We start from the raw sequence: 27183 nt of genomic DNA, 5'->3' as shown, positions 1-27183 counted from the left end.
ACGCATTTTATTTTCAGTTCCTAAAAATGAAATAGGATAGGATTTCGCTTATTATTATAGTATTTTTTTAGAATAGGACCACTTCATATCTTCCCATCGCATATAATGTTTACTTCAAGATTTACATAAAGATTATTTTTAGTCTTTCTAATCACGGCATGGACACTTACAAAATACAGATGCTACAAATAATAATAATAATAATTTCGTGACATTTTTGACATCAAATAGGTACTTTTTTTGACTAGTAGACTAGAATATTTTTTTAATGAATTATTTTTTTTATATAATATATTAGTATATACAACTTTACAATGACTAGATTAGATAATACGACTATTTTTATATAATAATAAATCAATTTCAAGATTTATCTACATCACAAAAATTTTATAATATTAAGTGTAATTTATTATATAGAAAGAAGCCATGCTTGAATTGATATGTATTGTGCTTTTAATGGTTTATTGTGTAATGCAATTTATATTTAACAAAGTTATTGGGTAATGTTATAATTGTATAAATAACGTTTGGCAGTGTGGGTTCTCTATACCTACCAAACTTATCTTTTACAAAGCTAAGGATATTACAATATTTACAAAAATCTAATAAACTTCTCCTTTAATTACTTATATAAAACATTAATCAACAAGGTTTCCAACTGAAACCACCTATAAATATTGACCGGTGAAAGACAAAGTCATAATCGGCAACCAAATGGTTTTTTTAATATAAATCCTAAAATAATCCAATCTACATGTCCAGCTGTCTCATGATTCCTCTAACTTTTTGAACTAGGGTGAAGCGCAGTGGTCGGTGGTGACGGGGGGCGGGGCGAAGGCGGGCGCGGGGGCGGGCTGCAGCCGGTACATGTCGTGCAGCAGCGTCGCCACAGACACGTCTCCTACTGTGTCTCTGAACAGCAGCAGCTCTATGGACCGCGCTCGCACCGCGCGTAATGACGGCAGTAGTAACAGAAGACGCCCGAATCTAGAAATATGCATAGGTTAGCCCTAGTTACTTTTTTCTAATGCCAGCCATACATTATCGCGATAGAGTTCGTTAACTTCGGCGTTTTGGTATACATTGTTGGTTTTTCATTGCGATAAACAAAATACCGCATACGCAATTTTCATTCATTCGCGTCGGCATCTATCTGAGTTCGACTAGTGTGTAGTCGACATAATACAGTTTTTCTTACTAAACTTCTAGTTTTTTCTAAGTGTCTCTATTACGTTATGCAATTTTACCTCGTAGGCTGCCTCGTATATCTAGTTCGCACGTAGTCTGCTAAAATGCATTGCGCTTGGTCTTGCAACATCTCCACTGGTTGCGTCTCACTCAAACCCGGCGTGTCTGCAGAAATAGAATAATGTCACTGTATAGATATTGCATTTATTGTTGAAGGTAAAATGTGGTAGGTAGCAGGTTTATTTATGAATTATTTTATTTATGCCGACTACACATTATCGCGGTGTAGTTGGCGAACTTTGCGGGTATTGGTATACATTGCTGGGTTTTGCTTGCGATAAATAAAATCTTTAACTAAGCAATGTTCAAGCATTCGCGTCGGCATAAGTCTCTGTGCCGTGATAGTGTGTAGTCGGCATTATAGTAAAATTGCATTGCAAAACTTATATCAAAAACTCGGAAAATCTGCCAAAAATCATAGCCGGAAACGATGAAACCATGAAATTAAAAAAAAAAAAAAGTAACGTTTAGCGCCATCTAGTATCCAATAGTAAAATCAAATGTTTTTGAAATAGTTTAGAGTGCCATCTAGTGCGGAAAAGTGAAGATAAAATTAGCGCCATCTAGTATTAAAATATAATACTGTTCGTTTGGTATTACCGCCATCTAGTATCTAAAGTATTATTAATTATATTTTCACGCCATCTAGTATCGAATAATTTCACTAATCACTTGTATTTTACTATAGGTGGCGCTTTAATATGTAGTTGCATGCGAATTCGTTCGCCGAGAGATAACTTTTTCCGATATAAAAGGTATTTTCTTCTCTGTACCACAGATTATATAATACGCCGACTTAGCAGCACCTTTTTACAAAAGTATGTATGTCCCTTTTGTCCCTCCCTATGTCCCGGATGGAATCTTGCAACTCAAGCAAATATCTTTAACCGATTGAGCTGAAATTTTGTACATTATTATAAGTAAGATAAGTATGACCTGATGTTGCACCCAGGAAGGGCTCCAGGTGTAGGAACTCCTCAACGGTTTACTGCACAGATATTTTTTTTGTCACACATTGAATGCAATAAAACAATAAAAGCTATTATCTAAATGTTATTTTTGTAAAAAACTTATTACAAGCTTTTATTTACTTTGGACTGTATTGATGTTTTAAAAAAATCTTTTAAAAAAACTTGTTTAAAATTAGTTTGATCTTGAATCTAATAACAAAGCTCGAATAGTACCTACCTCAGTGTTTACATACATTTTTAATTGCACTGTTAAAAATCTCCGTTCGGTACTTACCAGGTGAAAAAAGAACAATAGCTTTCATACAACCGCATTCGCTACCGTCTGGCGCAATTTGTCGAAACCGGCATAGAATTTCCTGAAAAGAGATAAATTAAGATTACCTACTTGTAGTTAAGTCTAGTATTTCAGTTATTCTTAAAAAAAAAGTCCGGTGTAAAATCATCTGAATTAGAAATTCAAAGTTTTGAATCAGATTTAATACAGAGATCTACAACATTCTATACTCTCCAAAGAAGGAAGACCGGTCTATGTGCCGTAAATTCCGAACGAGAAACAATTTTATTTCCTGGCTCGACGCCGGCGCAAGCACCAGACCATGTAACCCATAGAGAAACACAATAATTAATATTTTTTTGAAACCTACATTTGTGAAAATAAAGAAGTTTGAACTTGATGTGTGTTTAAATAGTGGGCATAAACCCGTCTCTGAAATCAACCTGTAAGGTATTGAGTTCCAGGTCAGCGAGGGGTTCAGGTGGGAGGCGCGCGCGCGCCAACGGAGCGGCCAGCAGCGGCGCCAGGTCCCAGGGGGCGGACCACTGCGCCAGATGCAGCAGGAACAGGTCCTTCCAAGCGGCGCGCAGCAACACGAGCTGGTCGCTCGGCGCCAGTGCCTGGAACGGCGCCAGGCACCGCACCCAACGCACGGCCATGAACAGCAGTCGCGCGCTCGTCTCCTGTCATTCAACAATCTAATTTAGCTGGCCGTCGATCGAAATCGCGACGAACCGGGGTCAAATCAGATGCTATTTTCCATGTGTCAAAAACAAAAAAAATATGGGACTTATGACAGTGGGCACAGTATACTTTAATCAGAACAAAAAATAAATAAATGAAATATTTATCAATTAAAGTGAGTTTTGATTATCGGGTTTCTTTGTGTGAATGTTTTTATACATTTTATTTTATACACAGGCAACTACCCTATTACCCTATCTGGTACCCGGCTACCGGTGAGTAGGTCACGGCATATAAAACGTACTTACGTATAAGAGTGTTATTGCTATAACAGTGTCATAAGGAAGGAAGATACCTGTACGAGGCGACGAACTTTAGGCTACTGAAATAATATCTAGCAAGATATTATTTCAGTTAAACCATTATTATATATTATAAAAAGATGTCAGGCTGTCACGTGTATAAAAATCCGTGTTTGCAAAGTTAATTGAATCTTCTTTTCCCACGTATTTTTCACACCACATCATTTTTTTCAATATGACCAAATGCTTTGCAAAGAACCCTAAGTTCCCACATTTTGAGAACCGCTGCAATGTACTCGTACACTAAACTTTTATGGTTCGATTTATTTGTAATTTTTTAATGCCAATTTTACTGGATTCAAATATGGAAGGATTTTGGACTGAGATTTTAGACGACGTTCGTCAATGTCAAAACCTATAGAAATGGAGCACAACGAAGCAGCAACGCGCTGCTTCGACGGAGCGATCGGGCTTAGCTCTAAGTTGAGCAAATGTCGCTAGGAATGGATGGGCGGGGAGAGTCAAGGCGAAAAGTCACCGCCGCCCAATCGCGGCTCCGCGGCCGCCCCTCGAGTCAAAAAGCCACTTACGAGATGTCGTGAAACACTCCCATTTACGCTATTTTCAGTATATAACAGACTGTGCTACGATGCAACAATATTATAGAATGTAGATAAGTATATAAAATACAGTGTAATTTTACAATATGGCCATAATAAGCACATGGAATAAAACAAAACAGTTGCTAAAAGTATAAACAATAAAAGAAGAACGGAAAACGGACTTTTCACTAAGTGTACATATAAGTCATCAGACTTAAAAAATAAATAAAATAGCTAATTTTTTTTTGCCATACGTTGAATGCGACAAGATCTCTCTGACGAGAAAAAAAATGTATAAGGCATTTTTTTTGATATTTTGAATCTTTATATACTGATACGTACAATAAATTAATTTCAAACAAACTTACTTGTAATAGTTCCCAGGAAGGCGCGAGCGGCGCTCCGAAGGCGCCCGGCGGCGGCCTCAGCAGCGTCGGGTCTCCCTGCAGTTGCAGCTGCTTGGCACTCCACATCAACTCCTGACACAGACATACTAACATGTTATATATAACGCGTGGCCCTGGCAGAAGGGGCGAACCAAAAACAGTTCAGTAGATTTCACGTGAAAGATATGAAACTATACATCTATCCATCCATCCTCACAAACTTCCGTATGTATTAATGTGACGTTTGACGAGAAAAGGTATCTACTATATGCGGTCACTTAAGAGATGTACCTACACGCATCTATAATAAAAACGAGGAAGTGAAACGTCTTAGGAGCCTTCCTCTCCACAATAGGTACCTTTTCTCCTAAAACGTTACAAAAGTTAGATCGATTTATATGCGATATTTGTGGATATAATATGATTAACAAAATGTGAACTGACCTGACATTTATCAGAAGACATAAGTATGTGCAGCAGGCCAGGGGGCGGGGGAGCGAGGAAGGGCTCGGCCATAAGCGGCAGCGGGCTGACCGCGCCCGCGCCGCCGCCTGCTCCGCTCGACCCCGCCGACGACGCCGTGCTCAGCGGCGCCTGCTCGCTGCCTCCGCTTATGCTGAACTGAAGATACATTTTTATTAATCACTAGGTATTGGTGCTCACTTTGAACAAATAAATCCATTCATTCAGTATTATCGCAAATCGAAATACAAATTCTTAGCTCGATGGTGGGTTGCTGATTGTGGAGCAAACGAATTTGTCACAATATGATATGAGACACTTTGTGTTGTATAAGTAAGAAGCGTTTATCGATAATTTAATAGCGCCTCCGCCCGCATTAGCCTATGTGTGACCTCAGGTCATTTTCTCTTGTCTGACTGTAATTTACTACTTACAATTAATTACAAATTTCATCAAAATCGCTCCAGCAATGGCTTGGCCGTGATAGGGCGAAAACCAGACATTTTTTATTAATATTTTATATGACGAGTACCTGGAAGCTGAAGGGTTGCGGCAGCGGCGTGTAGGACGAGGGCGGGGACAGCTTGAGTGCGTGCGGCTTGTGCGCCAGCGGCGGCGGCAGCGCGCCCAGCGAGCCCGCATGCAGCTTTGGCTTGCGCGGGCCTCGCTCGTGCTGCACCGCTGTATAAACGATAATCATGAATAAAAAATAATTTTTAAAATCTTAGCCAGTTTTGGAGCAGAATATACGAATTCCATTTGATTGTTTGCTCGGACTAACATTTCGTAAAGATTTTTGTCAATCTTCTTTGTCCTACAATCGAGTACCAACAGCCAGGTTTCTTAGCCCAGGGTTTGGTTTTTATTTGTCTCAACAATTTGGTTCTTATATGTATATCTTACTTGATATACCTATTTTTCATAAGTTGTATTTTATGTACTTAGTTTACAAAATATTTGTTACACTACTCTATTATTGTTTTGCCTAGACTCCCAGATCCATTTCCAGGCCGAACTTGTTACTTGTTAGCGGCGCCGGCGGCGCGCTCCTATGAGAAAAAACATGGCTGTTCTGTTTTATCCCTATTTTATTTTGAGGCACAGTTCCATAATAAAAACGATACTTGTCAAACCGTGAATTATACAACTATATTCGATGACCACTGATGTGTAACTACGGAGTCAATAAATCGGTCAAATAAAAGTTATTGCCGCGGTTACAACGCAGTGTTACACGCTGGATTATAGAGCCGTGAGCGGTGAGTTGAGCGTTGAGCGGCTCAGCGCAGCTCAGCCGCGGTAAGCTGGGATCGCGCCCTCCACTCGACGCGATTGCAATGTGATCCATGCAGGCGCGGACGCAAAATAGCGCCCCTATTTAACGCTTGTTTGGTATACTTTCGTTAACAATTAAATTATCAGTATCTATATTCAATTGAAAACAAAAGGATTAATTGTTAATTAATTAATTCATTGTTATAGGATTAATTTATCTTGTTTCTCTTTCTCTAGTCAATCAAACAAAATTCGAAACTAGGTAGGTACTTATTAGATACAAAAATAACGCGATTTCCTATCCATCGAATTTGTAAAACTTTTTGTTATCAAAATAATGTGTAAATAACGGCGTGTAAATAAATAAATACTTAGAAGACTTAAATCTTATTATGACAATGTGCGAATGTTTTACTTTGTATATAAAAAAAAAACAGAATCAATAGCTGTGATAATTCCTGAGGCGTGACACCGTGTTTGCACACGAAGCTAGCATAATCTGACATCGAAACTTGCACAAAAATAAAAGCGTCACAATTGGGTAATAGCGTGAGTGCGGCCCTGGGTGATGACGTCACGATCAGCTTACCGGGAGTCCATGAGAATGCGGCCATTGTGTGTGCACATGGCGACGCATACGCTGCAGTTCCCGCGCCGCGGCTATCGTGCGGCTTAAAGTCCATTTGCAGCTCCACTTACAAGCGGTAGCGATTTTCATCACTTAGTAATGAAGAGTATGGAAAATCTGAACAGGTATTTGATTTTCAAATCTTTTCCTTTGCAGCATAGCATCATGTAAATATTTCACAACGACATCGTTATTAATTTTCGAAAACGCGATTACAAATATATATTTTACTAGCGACCCGTCCCGGCTTTGCTCGGGTAAAACCATAAAAAAGTATCCTCTTGAAAGTTTCTTCTATCTCTATGTCAAAATTTCATAAAAATCGGACCCGTAGTTATTGAGTCTATTCATGACAAACAAAAATACAAATAATTTCTCTTTATAATATTAGCATGGATAGTATGGAATTTCTCGTTAAATAGTTTAGGATATAGTCTTTAAATTCAGTCCTTATACTAAAATATAAGGGCTGAATTTGGACTAATTTTCGAAGACTACATCCTAAGATGGCAGGATATGAAACCAGGAACATCGTACTCGCGGGCATCAAGGCCGCAGCCGCATATGAATGCAAATCTTGTAAATGCGAACGATGACACTGGACCATCTATTGTATACGGTCAGTATTTCCGATAGCGGTATATTATTTAGTTAGAATATACCATAACATCGTACGGCACCGGAAATTTCTTGTACCTACCGCAGACACTGCAATTTCAGTTAGTTTATTCGAAATAACTATGCAACATAAAACACAAAAAGTACGGATATTATAGACATAAAATTAAAACAGCTAACTTATTCCTTTTGTACTATTTGAAACATTAAATCAGATTCTGTGTGATTGACCAACAAACATCCGTTCAGGAGTCCAAAACTGAAACTGGTGTATCCATATTAATATTATAAATGCCAAAGTCTGTAGGTATGTCACGCTTTCACGGCTAAAACACTTGGCCGGTTTTGATGACGTTTGAACTAGATATAGGTATGTAACTGAGGTCAATCATAGGCTAACATCGGTAAGCAGGATGTAATTGACGATTTCGCCGTTCTGATTGTGCAAATGCTTGGTCAAAAAGCAAGTGAAAGGAGTCTGGGCACCGACGATTAGGTACTGAGGAAGAAACCGGGGAAACGCACATGAGAGAATGTGTCAAACCTACTAGGTAGTAACTGTTTTCGGTTTTGTGCAACAAATTCAACATCGCGAACCTTTGTTTATGAGCCGCATGTAATCCCAAATAGAACACGTGCTTTTTTCTCGCCGTCATCCCTGTTCTAATAAAAAAGATAGCAGAAAATGCACTCTAACAGTAACAAAATAAAGCTGTTATTGCAATGCAATGTGTCGGCTTAGGGGCCGATCAAGCCAAGGGGCTTAGTTTCCAGTGTGACGCGGATGAACGAGATTTTAATTAAATGAAGGCAAATGTAATACAAAGTCTGCACATGATCTGATGACCGCGTGGATATAGTATATCGACTACAATCGTGAGGTAGCACCATCATACATAACATATTGTATACAATACAATGCTCTTCATTGCACCAAAAGTGAAATGTACAGAGAACAAATATAAATTATGAATATATAATTATAAAATATGAAAAAGGTTTCCTAGTAACTCCTGAAAGTTTCGCCTATCTCTGTGCCAAATTTCATCAAAATCGGCTAAGTAATTTTTGAGTTTATCCATTACAAACAAAAATTACAAATCTTTTCTCTTTATAATATTAGTGTGGATTATTTTCATTACCAAAATATTTACAAATTTATATTCTGTATAAATTACAGCACAGCACAGGAGTTGTCACTTACTTCAGTGCATTAATAAAGCACACTTATGTAATAACTACTTTCGCCCCGGGGCTTTGCTGTCATGGGAAATTTCGGGATAAAAATACACTATATGTTTATCCAGGTTTTATATATTCTACCCGTGTATTAAATATTTAATGTAAATTTAAATTTCATAGCAATCCGTCCAGTCGGTTTTGCATGTAAGAGTAACAAACAAACAAACATACATACAAACACACTTAAATCCTCACAAACTTTCGCATTTATAATATTAGTCAGATTAGTAGAATAAGAACAAGTGACCTCATTTATAAATGTCATACTTACTCCCACAATATTGTTATGATAAAATGGCCAATGCCACTGGTAAAAAGCGAATGTAACAAAGAAAAAAAGATTTCAAAGAAAAGATCAGAATACAGAGGCGCTCAAAGTGGTAGTCAGTTGATCCCTTCAATGCCAAAAGGCTCACTGAATCACATTTGAACCGTTTAAAGGGAGATTTAACTTCAAACATGTATCAGCAAAAAGCCCCCCAGCGAATGGAAAGCAAACAAAAAGTGTTTTTCAAAACGCAACTGTTACAAAAACTATAAATGTTGTTTGTTATTTTTCCCGCGAGCCATCAATAAATAAATTAACCTGCGGTTGGAGCTTGTTATTTGGCGCTATAAATACAAATCAAGAATTTAAAAAAATATAAAAATATAAAATATAATTTAATTACGTTCCTTTGACACAGATGCACAGTGTAATCTTGTTGGTATGAGAAAGACAGCTCTCTCTCTTTCTAATCTGAGCGTTTTTACGGTTACTTCCTCAACCGCTGAATGTATGGAACCTAGGGTTCGCTTTCCATCTTAGTCTTCCCCATTTCGCATCATTTTCGACATTCTTCGTCCTATCATATGTAGAGAGATTCTTTTTGGGTTTGTTTATTCCGCCAAGACCAGCACAAGTTTAGTAAGAAAAAACAACGCAGCCGTTGTCTTATTAGGGTCATTCAGATCCGCCACTTTATTTAGTCGGAAAAAGATAAATCTGATCAGAAAAAGACTTGTAGTAACGTTGTTTTTAAATATCTGCTAATACTAGTTGATACAGTTTAGTCGCAAATAGCTACATGCATTTGCTGAAGTTTGTAAGGTGTAAGGAGGTGTAAGGTGTACTTCAACATACAAGGGGTGGGAGGAGCGGTCCGTGGTGCTGCGGTTATCTGCGTCGTTATGGCTCCTGTAAGCGAAGTTCTGCGGTCGATACACTAGTGATGTGACGCGGAGCACACTCCAACGAACGATGAGACTCTTGTGAAGAAGAGCAAGACATTAAATACTAATAGACTAACGTGTCGTTGTAACATGACCCGAAACGTCCGACCTCGGTCGTTTCGTTTTATACCTTTAAAAGGTACGTGCGCGTTTAATACCTGTTTTATGTAATTAATAATAAAACGCGGGAGTCTTTAGTTATTTTACTGTTATATTCTGCATGTCGCATATCAAAATTTCTCTACATGGACCTTTATACCGCCGTAATAATCGTGATTTGCAATGAATTGGGTTAGTTTGATGTGATACTGACCGTACATAAAGAAATTAGTCAAAATACATATTATATCGACAATCGAGAATCCTCAGTGTCCGTCTCTCGGCCTGTCCCGAAGGCTGTGTGGGTGAGAGGTGTGATTAATGACGCAATAATCCCTGCTCCTGCCTCCTGCCCTATGAAGCTTCACGAAGCCGAATTGGTGAGCGGTCAAAAGGTTTATTGACTGGCGGCGGCCGCAAGACGCTGATACGACGGCCAATTTTCAAAATACCGTGTGTTATAACAAAAGGAATGTTTTTTCTTCTATAGTATTACCAGGGCGTCTGTTTTCATTTACTCACACAGTTACGAAAAGCTGAAATGTTATGTATAACGTAACTATGGCTTAGGTCACGTTCGGAATTTATGCTTGTGGAAAGGTTAGTAACATTTTAAGAATTGTAAGTAATAGTAAATAAATTAATTTTGTTTTAGGTAAAAAACATAGTACAGTTTAAAAACTTAATATATTGGCGTTATAAATACGCTTGTCCATGGAACTTGCAATATATGGAGGATCCATTCGTAATAAAATTCAGTGGTGCCCTGTCAAAGTTACAACAAGTAGAGTTAGCGGTCAGAAAATACTCTACAACCTATTTCACCACTAACTCTACCTTTTTAAAAAACCCGATGTAAATTTCATAGTAATAAGTATGTTTTGATTTTTGATTTTTTTGCTTTTCGCTGTAATTCTGTTTCAGCAAACCGAATTTTGTTTTTTTCCGCTTAGCCATTTTCTACTCTTAACCACATCTATGCAAAGTTTTAAAAATATTAGTTCAGTTTTCGATCAACCATGGTAGAATAAAAAGCGTGAAGAGCTAACAAACTTATTAGTTTGATTAGAATTAGGATATATCCATATCCTTACATAATATTATAAAGAAAAAACTCAAAAACGACTAGGCTGATTTTGATAAAATTTGGCGCAGAGATAGAAAAATCCAAATTCAAAATTCAAATTCATTACTTAAGTTGTATCATCATCAATATATTTCTCACCGCGAATGATATAATGAAGTAAGTAGATGTAGTGGCTCTATTGAGGTCAGGAGGAGGTGCTCCCGGCCCGAGGCCGATGACTCGGCAGATGTGCTGCCAAGAGGTGAAGCGCCCGCTGCCGTACCAACACTAATACATCTTCATCCCGATCAAGATGTCACATTATAATGTATTTTCTGGGCTTTATAAACGTTTGGTCTATAATTTTTCAAGAAAATAATATTTAAAGTTTGTTTGCTATAACTATTCATGAAAATACTAGCCAAATTCTGATGATGATGATTTTTATTTCTCTATCAAAGTATGGACAGAAAAAAAATACATTTCATGATTTTATTTCATTGTCAGACTGTTCAATGGTTTATATCGTATTGGGTTAGAGACATGCTTAGTGTATGTTATTTATTTTTATGAGTTAGCAAAGGTTAGTTACTGCTGATGAGTATTTGGTCCATCATTTTACAATAAACAACATACTTAGGAACACTCTGTCATTTAGTTAATACTCACTCGGAAAAGTAAGTGCTTTTAGAATTCGCTCTGTTCAATCGTATTCAAAGGTAGGAATTCAAGTAGATATAATATTATTTGGACCACAAACGTTACCGCTCCATAGATGCGCATCAAAATCATCGCGTGGAAAATATCCGGCGAGAGCGACCCCGCTCCGACATTCGTTCCGACGCTAATTCCAGCCGCATTTGTTCCATTACATTTCCGACACAAAGTAGATACGCGTTTGCCGAATTGACTAGGTGGATGCGACCAGGCGAACGCTGGCGACAGAGAGGACGCGACCCAACCGCTGGGGAGCGAGAGGGACGGCAGCTCAAAAGTGAGAAAGATGTATTCAGAAGTGAAATAGTCTGCTGGCTGAGCACATCATCATTAACGAGCCAGAGAGGGCGGAGGGCAGCGAAGAGGCAGAGGGGGTGCGTCAGGTGGGCGCTGTCCCACGCTCAGTCCACACCTGCGAGCGAATTTATTCCTTACCGCAGTCCGCCATAAAGAACACAACTGCTTAAAAGATGGAGGCAAGGCATACTGATCTCGGGAATATTTTCGAGTGCACCGACATAAATATGAGAAATATCCAGGTTTTTACCTCCTCGGCGGGCGGTAGGTGAGGCTGGACAAACACCTTGTATAATAGATGTCCAACAATGTAGAGTTACCTCGGGTTCGGTTTACATTCAGACGTTTGCTTTTGTTTTATAAAGTACTTCGCAATGTTTCACACAGGTATACATTACCCAACTTGAAAATTATTAATTGCTCTCCCACCTTAAAGCCACCGTGAGATATCAACTCAACTCATCAAATATAAATGAAAATGTTTACGGACTAAATGATTTTAAACCTTGATGCTTCAAGAAACTTTAAAAATAATCGAGAATCGGTTACTTATTTTTTAAAACGTCACTGGCAACTGGTAGCATGAACAAAAAAAAGTTTTTGAGCATAGCGCTTGTTCCTGGGTTTCAGCGCGGAGTTGCGAGTGCACCGCGGCTGTGCGCCACCGCAATAAATAACTTTGTTTTGCACAACACAAAGTTTATCGACCAACTGCACAGTTCTACCCTTCCACTGCAGTTTTACATCACTCTGGTTTTGTTGGTATTAATATGAAAATGTATATTTTTGTCTAAAGTGAATAAAAGTTAATTATATCTTTTGAAAGTGCTTAGTTATTTAAATTTTGAGTACGTTGTGTTTTTGTTATTTATCTTCAAGTGTGATAGCCACATAAATATCATTGTTTTTCAAAGTACTCGGATAATAAGTTAAGCACAATGTAATTAAAAATCATATCAGCCATTTATGATTTAATTACACAATAGTTTCTCGTGCAGCAAACCAATTCTTCAACGTACCCCCAAAACTAATCACGAATCTGGTGAATATAAACAAAAAATCCCCAACCAGATGCAACAAATTATCCCATTAGATCATTTTATTTTCATTCGCTATGACGGTGCAATAATTTGTTCACGCACAACATTAAAATGAAATTAGACAGCGAGATTCACCCCCGGGTTGAGGGTAAAATCACTTACTCTGTCAAAATATAGGTAATATTTTAGTTGGACGCGCAAAGTAAGGAGAGTATAGAACTTGTTTGCTGTATGACTTACGCAAAAAATATATCAAGCCCACCCCATTAGGTATTAATATTAGGTAGAATAAAATAATCCCAGAAATAATGAATTAGTTATTTGATTATTAGTTCGTTTTGGTAGGTAGTGTCAAATAGGATCTGTATACTATCAAATAATCGCTTATATATCCACACGTAAATAATTTATTCAATATCAACAGCACATCAAGTTACTCCACATGATCCTCAAAGAGTTTGCAAAGAATTTGGGTAGGTGATGTAAGTAGTAATGACTCATTATGTCAAATAAGACAGATATTTTTCTGTACTATCTTTCTTCTGCGCAGTCGGTAAACACCAAAACGGCGAATAAATCACATAATCGGATCGAAGATGGGCCCGTCCTTTGTAAACTGTCCTCTGCAACAAAGGGAGTCCCATTGTCGAAAACGTCGATCGTATGTTTTGATGTGTCCGAAATTTGTGTTGATATGATCTCTAACATGAAGTACATTTATTATATTTACTTTTTTATCTAATAAAATTGTACTTTATTAACATTTTAACAAGTGTATTTATAGAAAGATATAGGTTTTTTTTAAATATTGCGCGGCTAACTAAAATATTACCTACATTTTGACAAAGTTTATTTGTACGAGATATTGAACATACCATTGTATGCAATGATCCTTTGTCAGGTGTAGGAATGACAAAGAATTACTTTTTCTACATGATACAGATACCTGTGACTAATTAAACGAGAAAACAACATATGATTTTCACTGAAATAAAAATAACATATTAATTTGAGATTCAATTATCTGTAAGTACTTTCAAAACAAAAGAAAACACGCTGTTATCAATTAATATAATTCCACAAGCGTAGCTAAATTAGCTATTAAAATACAATTGAGAGCCCTTTGTTTGACCCCTCGAGTGGCCCGCGCTTGGGGTTGCTTCGGAGGCTAGGTGTCGAGCACGTGTTAGATCCTGAACACGGGAGCTGTGATCAAGTTCATTTGACACGGTTACGTGCGAGTGGAGGGCGTAGGGTAATAAAAATTTATTTGTGCTTAATTGAAATGAGACGGAAAAAATATACGATTAATATTAGTATTTAAAGTTATAGCTATGCGTCAGTAGCTTTAATAAAATATTATACTTTATGGATAAAATATAAGGTCATACAAAACATAAAAATAGAAAAAAAGCTTAATGACTAGTTAAAAAAATTACAGTATAAAGTGGTGCATAAAGACGTATTATACAGGTATACTCAAGTATTAAAGACATTTACAGTTACCCAAAGATAATAATGATCCCAGGATCAATCCGTTACATTCCAAGTTTTTCTACCAAAAGGATTTCAAAAAGGTACGCGCCGTTGATTTCGTTCGCTCAGAGGTTGCGCGCGAACCGTTAAATTAAAAATAAATATTGCGAAACGTCAGTATGTTACGTTACCTGCAGGGTTCGGGGAATTTCAGGAAAAAAGACTGGGAAAATGGTAAAATGGCTCGCTAGCAGGGTGGCGAGGGGTAAGGTGAATCTTTTTGTGAAGTGGAGAGAATTAATTTAACCCGCTGCGGGGTAACACGACATGGCGGTAATTGAAAAGTTTGCCCCTTGCCGGCTGCGGGGCCGGCGGCGGCGACAAGTCTTAGCGACATTTCTGTTTTATTATCTCTAAAAATTAATAATTATATTAATAAAAATATGAAATCCATATTTTTTAATGGTTAATATTAGTGGAGTGCATTTATCTGATCACAATAACATTCTGCTTATTTTCATATTTGAGAAGACATTGAATAAAAATTTAAAAATGGTTTTAAGTACTACAAATTTTGCATGTCAATTTTTATTGTTGTGTTAATCTTTTTGCCTGTATGGATTCTCCACGGGAATAAAATTTTATTCCGGGCTGACGTATCCTATGTCCATGAAGACCTCTTCAAAAATCTTTGTTTATACCTATAAACAAAGACTTTTATAATATTGCTTTGAAATTATAATAGTAACTCTTTACTATTACCCATATTCAATGGTAATATTTAGTTATTTGGCAGAAAGCAGAAGACCTTGAAATCAAGAAGATTTATTTTGGTTATCTTCTAAGTAAAAATTCTATTATATAACAGAGTAAGACATAAATATACCAAATAACTAAAATAAATACAAAGTTTGCAAATCATTCAATCGGAACCGGTATTAAAACTTGGAAGAAGGCAACTGATTAACTTTGAAGAAAGAGCACTCAAAGAAAGCTTTTCGATATAAACCCTTTAACTTTAATAAAGAATATAAAAAAGCGAGTATCGGAGAGGCGAGTGGATAGCTTGTTCACAGCCGGTCGATTTCAAATTAATTTTATGAAGTTAAATTGGGGATTGTGTTGTTTCATCGTTCACAGCCGCCCCATCCGAAGTTCGTTTTGTATATATGTTGATGACAAACAAATTGTCTATGTGTTTAATTTTATATCATTTGATAGAAATTTGGTAAATTAAAAAACGTGTAATAGTTATAAGTTGGAATAACAGATAGAATACTTATTATCCCAAAATTCCCACGACAGCGAACCCGGTTCGTGGCAAGTGGTTTTCCGAAATTTTCCCTGTTAGTGTTTCAATAAACTTTAACGCTTTAAAAACATTATATATATGTAGCGGCCTCATTGGAATATATATTATGACTAAGGGTGGATTGTACCGTTAACTTTATCTGCGAGCAGAAAACGCAAAGTACGCCATTTTCGTTATTCTTCCGTAATAACTCTATCTGTTGGTGAAAACCGTACAAAAATCGGTAAATGTTTATCGCGTACATCCGTGCGTGCATTTATGTGTTTCTCACGTACAAACAGACAAACGCGACAGGGAGACTTTTTTATAATATGTAAGGATAGGACGTTTTTTTATAATATACCTAAAAGGTGTTTAGGCACTGTTAAAATACGTAATTCTGAAATTATAAGCAACAAATCACGTCCTGTAAAGTGTCTGTTGACAAAACAAAAAGCTCGTTAGAAATCCTAGCAAGTTGTGGGCAGGTCGCGAGCATGCTCTCGGGCGGCAACTCCGGACGGTCCGTGTTTGCTGTGCGATATCGGAGTTAGTTGATTGGCTCCCTGGCTGTTAGACTTTCTCAACTTCAATTTCACAGACTGCCGAACAAGTATTCACGGCAAATATTGGCCCAGCATTATATATTCAGATCGGATAATAGCTGGCCCCGCGGTTACGCTTACTCCTGTCAGTTAATTCAAAGTTGAAATTCTGTCTGTCCAGTTTCAAAGTTGAAATTTAAATTTGTACTAATGAAATGAATACAACGGTACCTACACAATATGTATCCTTTCAAAGAAATTAGTAAGAAACAAGTTTATTTGTTAGACAAATTAAAAAAAACCCCGACTTTAAATATTCATTTTCAACACTACAACTTTTAAACGGCTGAACCGATTTTCATGAGTTAAGAACACTCGGGATAAAATTATCTATGACACAAAAAAAAAACTAAACGAAAATCGGTTCATCCGTTTGGGAGCTACGATGCCACAGACAGATACATAGACAGACACGTTAAACTTATAACACTCCTCTTTTTGCGTGGAGGTTGAAAATAGGCACTTACAATAATTTCTTAGAAAAATATATATACTCTCTAATGCTGTTATTACCCCGGACCACACTTAACACCACAACATAATTTTGTTCCAATCTTCGTTTAGTCTCAGGCAATTATACCAAATGTTATATTTTGAAATAAAGCAATAAACTATAGCGATGTGTAGAAGCGTCACAAAAGATGTTCTTAGCTCTGCGATCGCTTACTTGAAGTAGCTATAGATAACAGTCGGTACCAAAAAATCTTCTACATATACAAATATGTTCAATTGTACAACATTCATTGCAAGCGTTTGATTACTTGTTTGTTACCACCATGGTCCTGGTTCTGACTGAATAAATAATACCGACAAACGCGCTCTCTGACTGTTTAATAAATTAGAATTAATTAGTGATTCTGTGGCCGCGAACCCGACACCGAATCGGAAAGCGACGCAGTCGAATATATTCAATATTACAATGTATAATTTTATGCAATGAAATGTATAAGATATCGTGGCGCAAGTAAAATGGTGTATTTTGCAAAATTCGTAGCGGTCTACGACGCGAACGCTACGAGTGGTACGCCACCTTTATTATACTGTGGCCTACCTTATAGCCGTAAGATCAAGTAAGTCCCTAATAAGTTTCTATATCTTTGGTATAATTTACGCTATTCGTAGCGTAAATTACGTATAACGTATGTACGATATGTGCGCTGGTTTTTCAAGTTATTTATCAATTCGACTTCGCAGTCGATCCCTGACCTGTAGTCGTAGTTTGTACAATTGCGCGTAGCATTTCGTAGCCTGTAATTCGTAGCAACTTACACGCCAATATCAGGATTGTTACTGCAGAATTATGTATAGGTAAATAGGTAGGTCGGCCGGCAAGTTTCGTGAGGGGGTATAATTACGCGAGCGAGCAAACATATAAAGGTAATCCGGGCCGCGGCGGCACAAAGTGATGCTCTTGAATAAATTAGCGACGGAGCACCTGCGGCGCGACCGCAGCGCCGCCGCGCAGGGCTGCCACTATAGGTACAGTTATGGAATCCTCAGTATTGTTACTGGAAATATTATAAAGATGTGTGGTACCGAATAGGAATGTTCCTAAAACACGATTACTGGGTTACGTACACCATTCTCAAACCTGGGGGCTTACCATCATCTTTTAACGCGATCCACTTTACGACCTAAACTGACCTGCATCGCAAATTCGTACCATCAAGATGATATAACGATCGATTATAGGTAGTAACCAAAACAATACGCCAATTCGACTTCATTCACTCATTTTGCATACAATTTCGTACCATTATGTGCATTAGCAACTGGATCGCTTAGCTGTCAAAATTGGCGATTCAAAAAAAGTTACTATTTCTGATAGGTTTCCACGACAGAAGTCCCACAGACGTGGCGCTACTGTCGCTGAAAACAACGATGTGGTTATCTCTTTCTTACATTTGGCTACTGTCACTGGGGTTTACGATTCAGAGACAATTTTTATTTTTTTAAATTGATTTCATTCACTCCTTACGATTCAAATGCGACTTTGTTAAGATTGGTTGGTAACGCGATTCATTTTAGGTTCCTAAACTGAACTGCCCTACAATTGAATCGTTTTGTAATTTTTGTATATTCGTCGACGTCCTAAAAATTGGTCGACGTCCTTAATGTTTCATTACAGGGAACGTATAACATGGGGAACTTTTTGAACCTGAGATAATTCCTTCAAAGCGCGAAATATTCTCAGAAAAGCGATCCTGAGTTCTCTAGTATTAGCATGACCTTCTTCGAGGAGTTTCTTCATGGAATGAGTTACTCCCAATTGGCAACCCTAGGCGGCGCATTAGTAGCAGTCCACATCTCTATGGATGTATACGAACTAAGTGAAGAAAGGCTTTGCTACAGACAGAGTTAAAACCCCGACTTGCGACCGACATGGGCCGCTATGCATATTCAATTATTCACAAGATTTTACTTAAACAGTCATTTGCATACAGTGATACTATATTATACTCTCAGATTTAAAGATTAAATTTAGATGTACTGCTGATAATCCTTACTTTTTGCCAATGTATTAGTTAGTTATCAATAAAAATAGAAATCTCGAAAGTTTATCTTCCACATTCTCGTCCTCTGTTGAGTGCTACTTTATTAAATTATCATCTTGAGAGAATTTTAATCACCAGTTAGGCTAGAACAGACGATAGGTAACCTGCAGAGCTGGGACCATCCAACGCCTTCCGGCCTTCATTTTAATTAAACTAATTAACTTACATATCAGTCGGACGCTTGATTGATATCGGCGGCCCCATTTTTATAAACTTATTATTTTATTTAATTGTAACCTACCTTTTCCTTACATACTACTTTGTGAAATAAAATTACTTTTTACCTAACCATTGTTTCTTATCCTATCTAATTAACTCTTTTTACATGACATTGACTTTTTACCTGCCTCGAGATGGCAATAAACGATTTGAATTGAATTGATTCTTATTTACTATAATAGTATACGGAGGATACTTTTGGGATGGAAGTATTTATGAGCTACACCAGATTTTATACTACTCGTGTGCCAAATTTAAACGAAATTCGTCTAGTTAACTATCAAACATTCCACACAAAAAAATCAATTATTTAACAATTCGAAAGATATCCACACAGTTTATAACAAAATGTCCGTCTCAAGTCGTAGGGGGTAGAATGGGACAGGGTGATATATACAGATTTTATACTACTCGTGTGCCAAATTTAAACGAAATTCGTCTAGTTATAAGATTTTGCCATAGGGTAACTATCAAACATCCACACATAAAAAATCAATTATTTAACAATTCGAAGATATCCACACAGTTTATAACAAAATGTCCGTCTCAAGTTGTAGGGGGTAGAATAGCGCAGGGTGATATATACTTGTACTGTGACGTAATGACTGATAGGATTTCACGAGGCAGAGGAAAAGCGCCTTCGCACACCAAAGTGCACGACACACCGAAAATACAGAAGTTATTTTTACATTATCTAGGTACTTATCGATAGCGGACCATGGGTTCAGGTTTTATGATTGAGGAAGAAACTAGTAAACTACCTGAAACTCTGATGAGAGAGAGGACCTTATAGATCGTTTCAGGAGCGAAATCGAAGTGAATCTGGCATATTACGAAATAGATTAGTGTTAATTCTAAAATTACCTATTAGCATATAATTATTAGCTCAGTGTTACGCTGAGATTATGCCCCACATTGATTTTCAGCCGTCACACAGTATGATGAAAACAAAAATAAAGGATCGGTTTAAAACTGTGCATATTGCATACACTTTTTAAATCAGCACGACTCGTACATATATTCTGTATTTTCGTTACTTTATAAAATACGTCCCTCGATATTTGAACACAAAACAACCTGCTGAGAGCCTGATCGACGAGCGTATGTGACACGCTACAGACCGTCCACCTATGTCATTGTATTCTCGACCTAACACGAATTCATATCTAACAAAGATTAGTTATTACGGGTGTGTTCAATGTGAACACAGCTGAGGTTTTGCAGTATCCTTTAATTTGTCGATTCTATGGGCAATTTGTTTATAGGTCGAATACGACCCGTTTATTTATCTTTTGTTTATCGTATGACAATATATTTAAGGATGTTGACCGGTGATATTAATCATAATTATTATGTGACGATGTCGACCTCATCACGAAGTGGATTTCTCTGGATTTCGATGCATCAGTTAATGCCGGGCGACTGTGGAGAGGTGGCGAGGTGTCGATAAGTGGCGTCACTATGGCCATAGAACCACACACACATACACACAGTGACACACACCGCCTATATCTTGCCTTAGTCGGCCTATCAGGGTGGAGTTACTAGAGATTTAGATTTAGACATTCGCTTCCATAGCGCAACCCAAGTAGAACCGTTCCTGACAATGATTTGCTGACAGCTATAGAGAACTGTACGTGGTATATTATTAAAGGATAGATTACCATAGATGTAGGCATCTCACATCCAGATGACGTGTTGTCATGCATGCCTCAAAAGACGGGGTCTCCTTTGGACCTTGGCTTACACAGACCAACATGATTACAGAGAGGTCCATATAATACCTCCCTAATCTACGACTCTAAATAAGAACTTTGTACTTACTTTCCTAATTACTGTCTGTCTCTTTCTAGTATATCTGTGTTCATAAACTGTTAAAAAAAAGTACTGACCGTCCTTGTTCATGTTGGCCTGGAAGCACTTGGCGAGGCGGCAGGCGCGGCACTGGTTGCGGTGAGTTTTGTCCACGGGACATCGGCCTTTCATCTCGCCGCCCGCCTTGCACGTGTACACGCGGTTCCTGTGGATCGACCGCTTGAAGAAACCCGAACACCCTGTACGCAGAAAACTTCATGAAATAAAGCACCACGTATATATTCAGTTATAGTCTGCATATTATGCATCAAGGTAATTTGAGATAAATTGGTCATTGCGTTGGATCAACGACGTCCAATTTTTGTGAAATTGAGTTGAGACATCATCTTACCATCACAACTGTAAATGCCGTAGTGTTTTCCGGAACTTCTGTCTCCACAAACGTTGCAAGGAATGTCCAGCAGGCGATCTCCTGTGAGAAAGAAACAAATCTTAGTAGGTGCATTGGCAAAAATTTCACGAGGCATGAAAAATAATCTTTACCAAGCTCCTGATATCAGTTTCCATACTGACACTACATATGCAACAATCCGTCTGTTTTCCTGCCTTTCTGTGACGTTTTCACGTATATTTGTAGAAATTTGGAATAGTTAATGACTCGAAGTCAAACATATGTAATGTAGGCTACCACCAGTCACATTATATAAAACTAGCTGCACTTCGGGGCTTCGCACCCGGGGGAATTTCGTGATAAAAATTACCCTATGTGTTATTCCATCCGGTTATAATCTACCGTGTACATGTCATAGCATTTCACGCAGTCTTCTGCACGGGTTGCGAGTAGACTTTGCGGGAAGAAAATGTATAATATTAGTAGGACTACGGAAACGATCAGCTAGATTAGTGCATCGCTTAGTTTCGTCGTAAAACCAAGAGTAATATATTTTTCATTCGCTTTTACTTATTAATATGTATTTCAATCTTTCTAGGCATTGCTAACGAGATGAAATTTTTCATATTATTATTATGCCATACTCTAGCCAACATCTTGGAGTGTTTATTTATTAATTGACACCTCTAAGCGTAGCTGAGCGCCCCTTTCCCAAAATAGATTAGTCAGATTACACCAATCTCGCTAATAACGTTGGTGTTTTTGTTCCGTTTACTGAAGCCTTCCCCTTCGCCCCCTTTCTCTGAAGCCTTCTATTACACCGTAACTGTCCCTGCAATGATATCGTATTGCCTCCGCAGTTGTTTACAATTTTATACACTAAAAGAAAATAAATTGACAAATTTCAAATTACAGGTACACTTAGGTACCTTGGTCTAAAAGCAACTTCAAAAACATCTCTCAAGCATGGCATGTGTGACAGTCATAGACTTCATGTCAGTCCTTTGTATAAAGCGATCTGAGAAAGTCTGATCTGTTTATTATATAAAGCGAATAAGGTGCTCCCGTTGATGTCGTATGAGGGACTAAAGAACACATAAAAACGCTTCAAAGCTTTAAGGTTATTTTTACGCTGAGCAAAGGCTTCGCTACGACACAGCCCCGAATCCAACCGGGTACAAGCGGAGATTTTTATCTCGGAGATAAAAAATATATTTGTAACAAAATATTTGTAAAATAGACGCCCAAACGTGCAAAAAAGTAGCGGTTCGGTGTCAGTGAATGCTGGATTTAATGCCGCGAATCCTTTTCAAGTAAGGATCTTTTCTTTTTTTGCTGAAACGGTCTTAGACGACTTTACTGTTCGTCTTCCAGGCCTCCGACAAAAGCCGCGAAGTGTCATAATTATCCCCCTTTCTACCGTTATTTTAAAAAGAGATTACAGTAAGAAATATACAATAATTGACTACTCAATACTTATTTTTCTTTATCCTGCTATAGTTAGTTTCCTCTCAGTTTAACCCAAATTTATATAAACTCGCACTTTATATCAATACAATGAGAATACATTATATACGATACAATGAGAACAAAATAGTCGTAATTCTTTTAATACAATTTCATTATAATTTGTTACTAAATGTAAACTCTAAAAGAATAAAGACAAATTCCTTACAGCCTCAACTTATTATTAGTTGAAAATCGTAGATCAGATCTAACCACATTCTCTTCTTCTTGACCCTTTTCCCACTTATATGGAGTCAGCACAGTATCTAACCACGGTTTCTATTAGCTATGAAATAACGTTAATCGGATTGTAAGTATCTAAAACGATCAAAGCAACATGACCTATAGATATGAATATAATCCTATGTTTCGCGTACATCCAGAGGCAGGGCGCCGCGCGCTGTGCGGCGATGCGTGCTGGCGCGCATTGAACTGCGTTAACGCGCGACTAATTGCAATATTCGTGTGAAGTGTAACACTCCTACTTATAGGTACCACACGTGTACACGAATAATGCAGGTATTATATTATACTAGCTGTTAACTTTAGTTAGGAAATCTATGTTTATGTCTATGTTCACTACCATAATTATATATTTTCCAAGTTACATCGAAATCGGCCTAGCGATATAGCCGCGAAAGATAGACATACGCATTTATAATATTAGCATCAAAACAAAATTGTTTGCAATTTGAATGGATGTAGTGACTACTTGCGCCTTATTTAAATGTATTGCCATGACGCTGTTGTGGATAAAATCTATTAATACACGTCTACAGATGCAGTATCCCTTAAGGGGTAAACAGAATTAAGAGTTGCGAAAATCCAAGGCCATATTTAACTAATTAACTGTACGGTGGGCCATATTGGTAGACGTTTCTGGTAATGTGCTAAAGATCCAAGAAAAATAATTATTATTTAGAGTATATTTGTGTCTTAGTGTTGTTACTTGTCAGGTATGATATTATTTTTTTTATCGATACACATATAATATGTGCGAGTTGTACAAACTCCGAAGCTAACTCATTAAAACATAGTACACAGCTGGTTGTAGCTAAGCGAAGTGATGTGTTGATCTTGCAACGTTTTGGAGATGTGGGCTTAAGATGACTGAAACTCGACAATAGAGGCACTTACCATTCTAATGTTGTAAATACAGGAGGTTTAGTTTGGAAAGTGTTAATGTTATAGGTATGCGTAATTGAGCTTATTTGTGAGTCACTCACATTACATAACTCACACTCTATTTTTTCGTTTGCATGTTGCATTTGCAATTCACGAGGTTATCGACATCCCTAGTTGTTAAACCATTAAAGACACGCATATCATCCTTGGCGACATCAAGCCAGCATTTCTTGTGTTTACTTAACTTTACATTACCAGCGCTATATGGCTGAGGAAGAAACCGAGAAAAGATAAGAGAAAGAGAGAAAAACTGACATTACTCTATCTATAGATACTGTGATAGTTACAAACCTACGTAAAAACATCATATTTGACATGTACCTATAGGACTTCTAAAAGTTAGTTTAGTCAAAATGTCAATAAAAGACGACATACAATTTGTATAGAAATTAGTCTATAATACTTATATAGATCGGGTCAAATAGATTGAAGTGCGATTTTATGCGGTCTGAGTTTTAGTTACTCGTTTTTATGACGCTTTTGTTTTCTTATTTTCTCACATTAACGATGACCCATTAATAATATTATATTCCCAGGTATTATAAATATGAATTAACGTAAAATGTATTATAATAATAAAATTTAAGCTTTCTGGTTCAAAATATTCGAGGGCCTATTATTAACTCAGCACAAAATGTTTCGTCATCAAATCTGTTAAATACCTAGTTGCGACGGCCAAAGAACACGGCGCGCAGCGGCGGCGGCGGCGCGGCGATTTATCAATTCGGAGTACACGTGTAACTAGTTTTGTTTTTCTGAGCATCTGATAGGTAAAATAGCACTTACAGTTACACTTTTTATAGTACCAAGCAGGCAGCACCAGGCATCCGTAGGCAGCCTATGGATTCCTAGTTTGGCACACATCACAAAAAAAGAAAAAAGCGCGTTGCTTATTGGTGCAACACAGTATCCTAAAATTACACTGCCTCTCTTGAACCGTAACAGCACATTGCAAGCACTGCTGTTTGGAGGTTGAAATAGTGAGAGTGAGGTACCCATGCAGACGACCTTTTTATCAAAGTCTACCTCAAGTGAATTTATTGATCCTTCCTTCTGCTTGACCATGTGGGGTTGGCACAATATAGTAATTCCTTCCATTTAACTATGTCGTTTGCCATTTCACTTAATTATACTTTCTTTAACGCAATCCATCTACCTTGAAAGTTTATTGATATAGTTATCTAAATCGGAACACGCTGTATAGTGGAATCTGGTTGGGGAGCCGCACTACTGAAGTTTTGGGTCCGTCCCTAAGTTACATTGTAAGGACGCACTTTGTCCCGTCTCACTGAACTTACACGAGCTTATTTGAGCGATCTACACACAATGACGCTATTTATATTCTGTTTATTATTAACTACTAAGTATTAATGACATTATTGTGTTTGCATCTTAAAATTAAAAGGTTGGTTACTATTGTTGAAACTGTAGTAAGAGGAAAGAGGCCTTGGCCATAAGCTTTTCCATTTCTTGTATATTTTTTAAAATCAACATTGAAAACGCTCCAATATGAGATATTTTATTACAAGTATGTAAAGTCTATATTTTGTATTTTATGACTAGTAATGAAAACCCCCTAATACACATCCAAGGACACTTATTTAAGTACAAAAAATAAAAACTATAATCTTCACATATTCTGATATGGCCAGAAATAAGCTAAATTGGCTACTTTCCAAATATTGCAATTCTAATGTCAAAAACAAAATTTTATATAGAGCTTGTATGTTTGTAATATATTGTGATTGTGACGTCTGAAAGCATTTCTATATACCATAATAAGACAGAAAAAATAGTAAATCTCGTAATTAATAATACTGATCAATTGTCAAATGAAAGTGACATCAATTAATTGTTTTTGATTATTTTAATATCATACATTATAAATATTAAATTATAAATTTTATTTAAATATCTATACGTATTACATTTTATACCCAGTCATGTAGCCAACGGTCCACGGGTACAGGTATACCTTTCCCCGTTAAATGTAGTTTGTCATAATTAAATACAGGATGGAAAATAAAGATTGACGTAGATAATTATATATATGAGAACACCTGGATTGAAAGAGAAAGTAGATAAGCTTTAGGTCACACTGACATAACATATTATATTTAAGAAAACATACGCTGCTTACTTATTAAGTTAGTGAAGGAAGAAGTATGTCAAGCAAAGAAACCGGGAAAAGCTAAATATGTAAAAGCAACATCTAACAGGTAAAAGTTATGTTAAAATGTATGTTAGCAAATGTGTATGTGAATATTTTATCATACGATAAATAATTTTTATTTAAACCAGCTGCACACTGGGGCGCCGTAAATACATACACACAACGCGTTGCATAACTATACACTAAACAACAGGTATTGAACGCGTACATACCTTTTTTTATTTCCCAGACGTTTCGGACCTTGTTACAAATGTCCGTGGTTGTTTAGTATATAATTATAAACAGCTGCTTCCCAGCGGAGTGGGCAGAAACTATGGATCTTTACTTCCCACAGTCTTGACAAATGTTACTCGCTGCCTCAATACACATCACTATCTTTATGTGTGGTTTATTGTCGGAATTTTAAAATAAAAGTACCGTTCAGCAGATTTTACATAATTGAACAACAATATCATTCAGACAAGTCCCAACTTCTATTTATACAGAGCCGTAAGAGAGAAAAGTGACAGATCCAGCTCACCCGTGCCCATTCTGCGGACGGCCAAGACCGGCCGATGCTTCTCCCAGAAGGCAGACAGCTCGCCTGGTGAAGCGCACCTTTCACAACTAATTCACACCACAGTTCCTAACACATGCATTATTCACTTTGCTAACTTACAAACTCACTGTTTGAAAATTTTAAAACAATTTTTTTTGATCATATAATTTTTGAACAATATATAATTTAATCTAATTTAACAAGTTTTATTACTCAAAATGGTTTAACACGATTCAAATACTGAACATAAATATATGAAAAGTGATGACTTTCGGCAGATGACTTCGCTACCGAGTCGCGGCT

General features: G+C 37.2%; 1 protein-coding gene across 1 annotated transcript; it reads right to left on the bottom strand.

Annotated features, from left to right (window-relative positions):
* Positions 1–6: 6 nt before the first annotated feature.
* Positions 7–27183, bottom strand: dsf (dissatisfaction). Its single transcript, XM_053756968.1, has 10 exons — positions 26863–27183; positions 21479–21559; positions 21165–21326; positions 5465–5613; positions 4915–5091; positions 4453–4563; positions 2940–3179; positions 2497–2578; positions 1251–1356; positions 7–990 (listed from the first exon to the last, which is right to left on the bottom strand). Exons 1-10 carry the CDS (start codon positions 26870–26872, stop codon positions 795–797), a joined length of 1314 nt encoding a protein of 437 aa, XP_053612943.1. The 5' UTR covers positions 26873–27183; the 3' UTR covers positions 7–794.

The sequence above is a fragment of the Plodia interpunctella genome, chromosome 16, assembly GCF_027563975.2.
Source record: "Plodia interpunctella isolate USDA-ARS_2022_Savannah chromosome 16, ilPloInte3.2, whole genome shotgun sequence".
NCBI lineage: Eukaryota > Metazoa > Arthropoda > Insecta > Lepidoptera > Pyralidae > Plodia > Plodia interpunctella.
This window is presented reverse-complemented; position numbering and strand designations above follow the sequence as displayed.

Excerpts from the sequence above, each read along its gene's own strand:
- dsf (XM_053756968.1), bottom strand. Across the intron at positions 5,092-5,464 it reads CGCAACCCTTCAGCTTCCAG|TTCAGCATAAGCGGAGGCAG; the intron begins GTACTCGTCATA and ends ATGTATCTTCAG. Across the intron at positions 2,579-2,939 it reads TGGAACTCAATACCTTACAG|GAAATTCTATGCCGGTTTCG; the intron begins GTTGATTTCAGA and ends ATCTCTTTTCAG.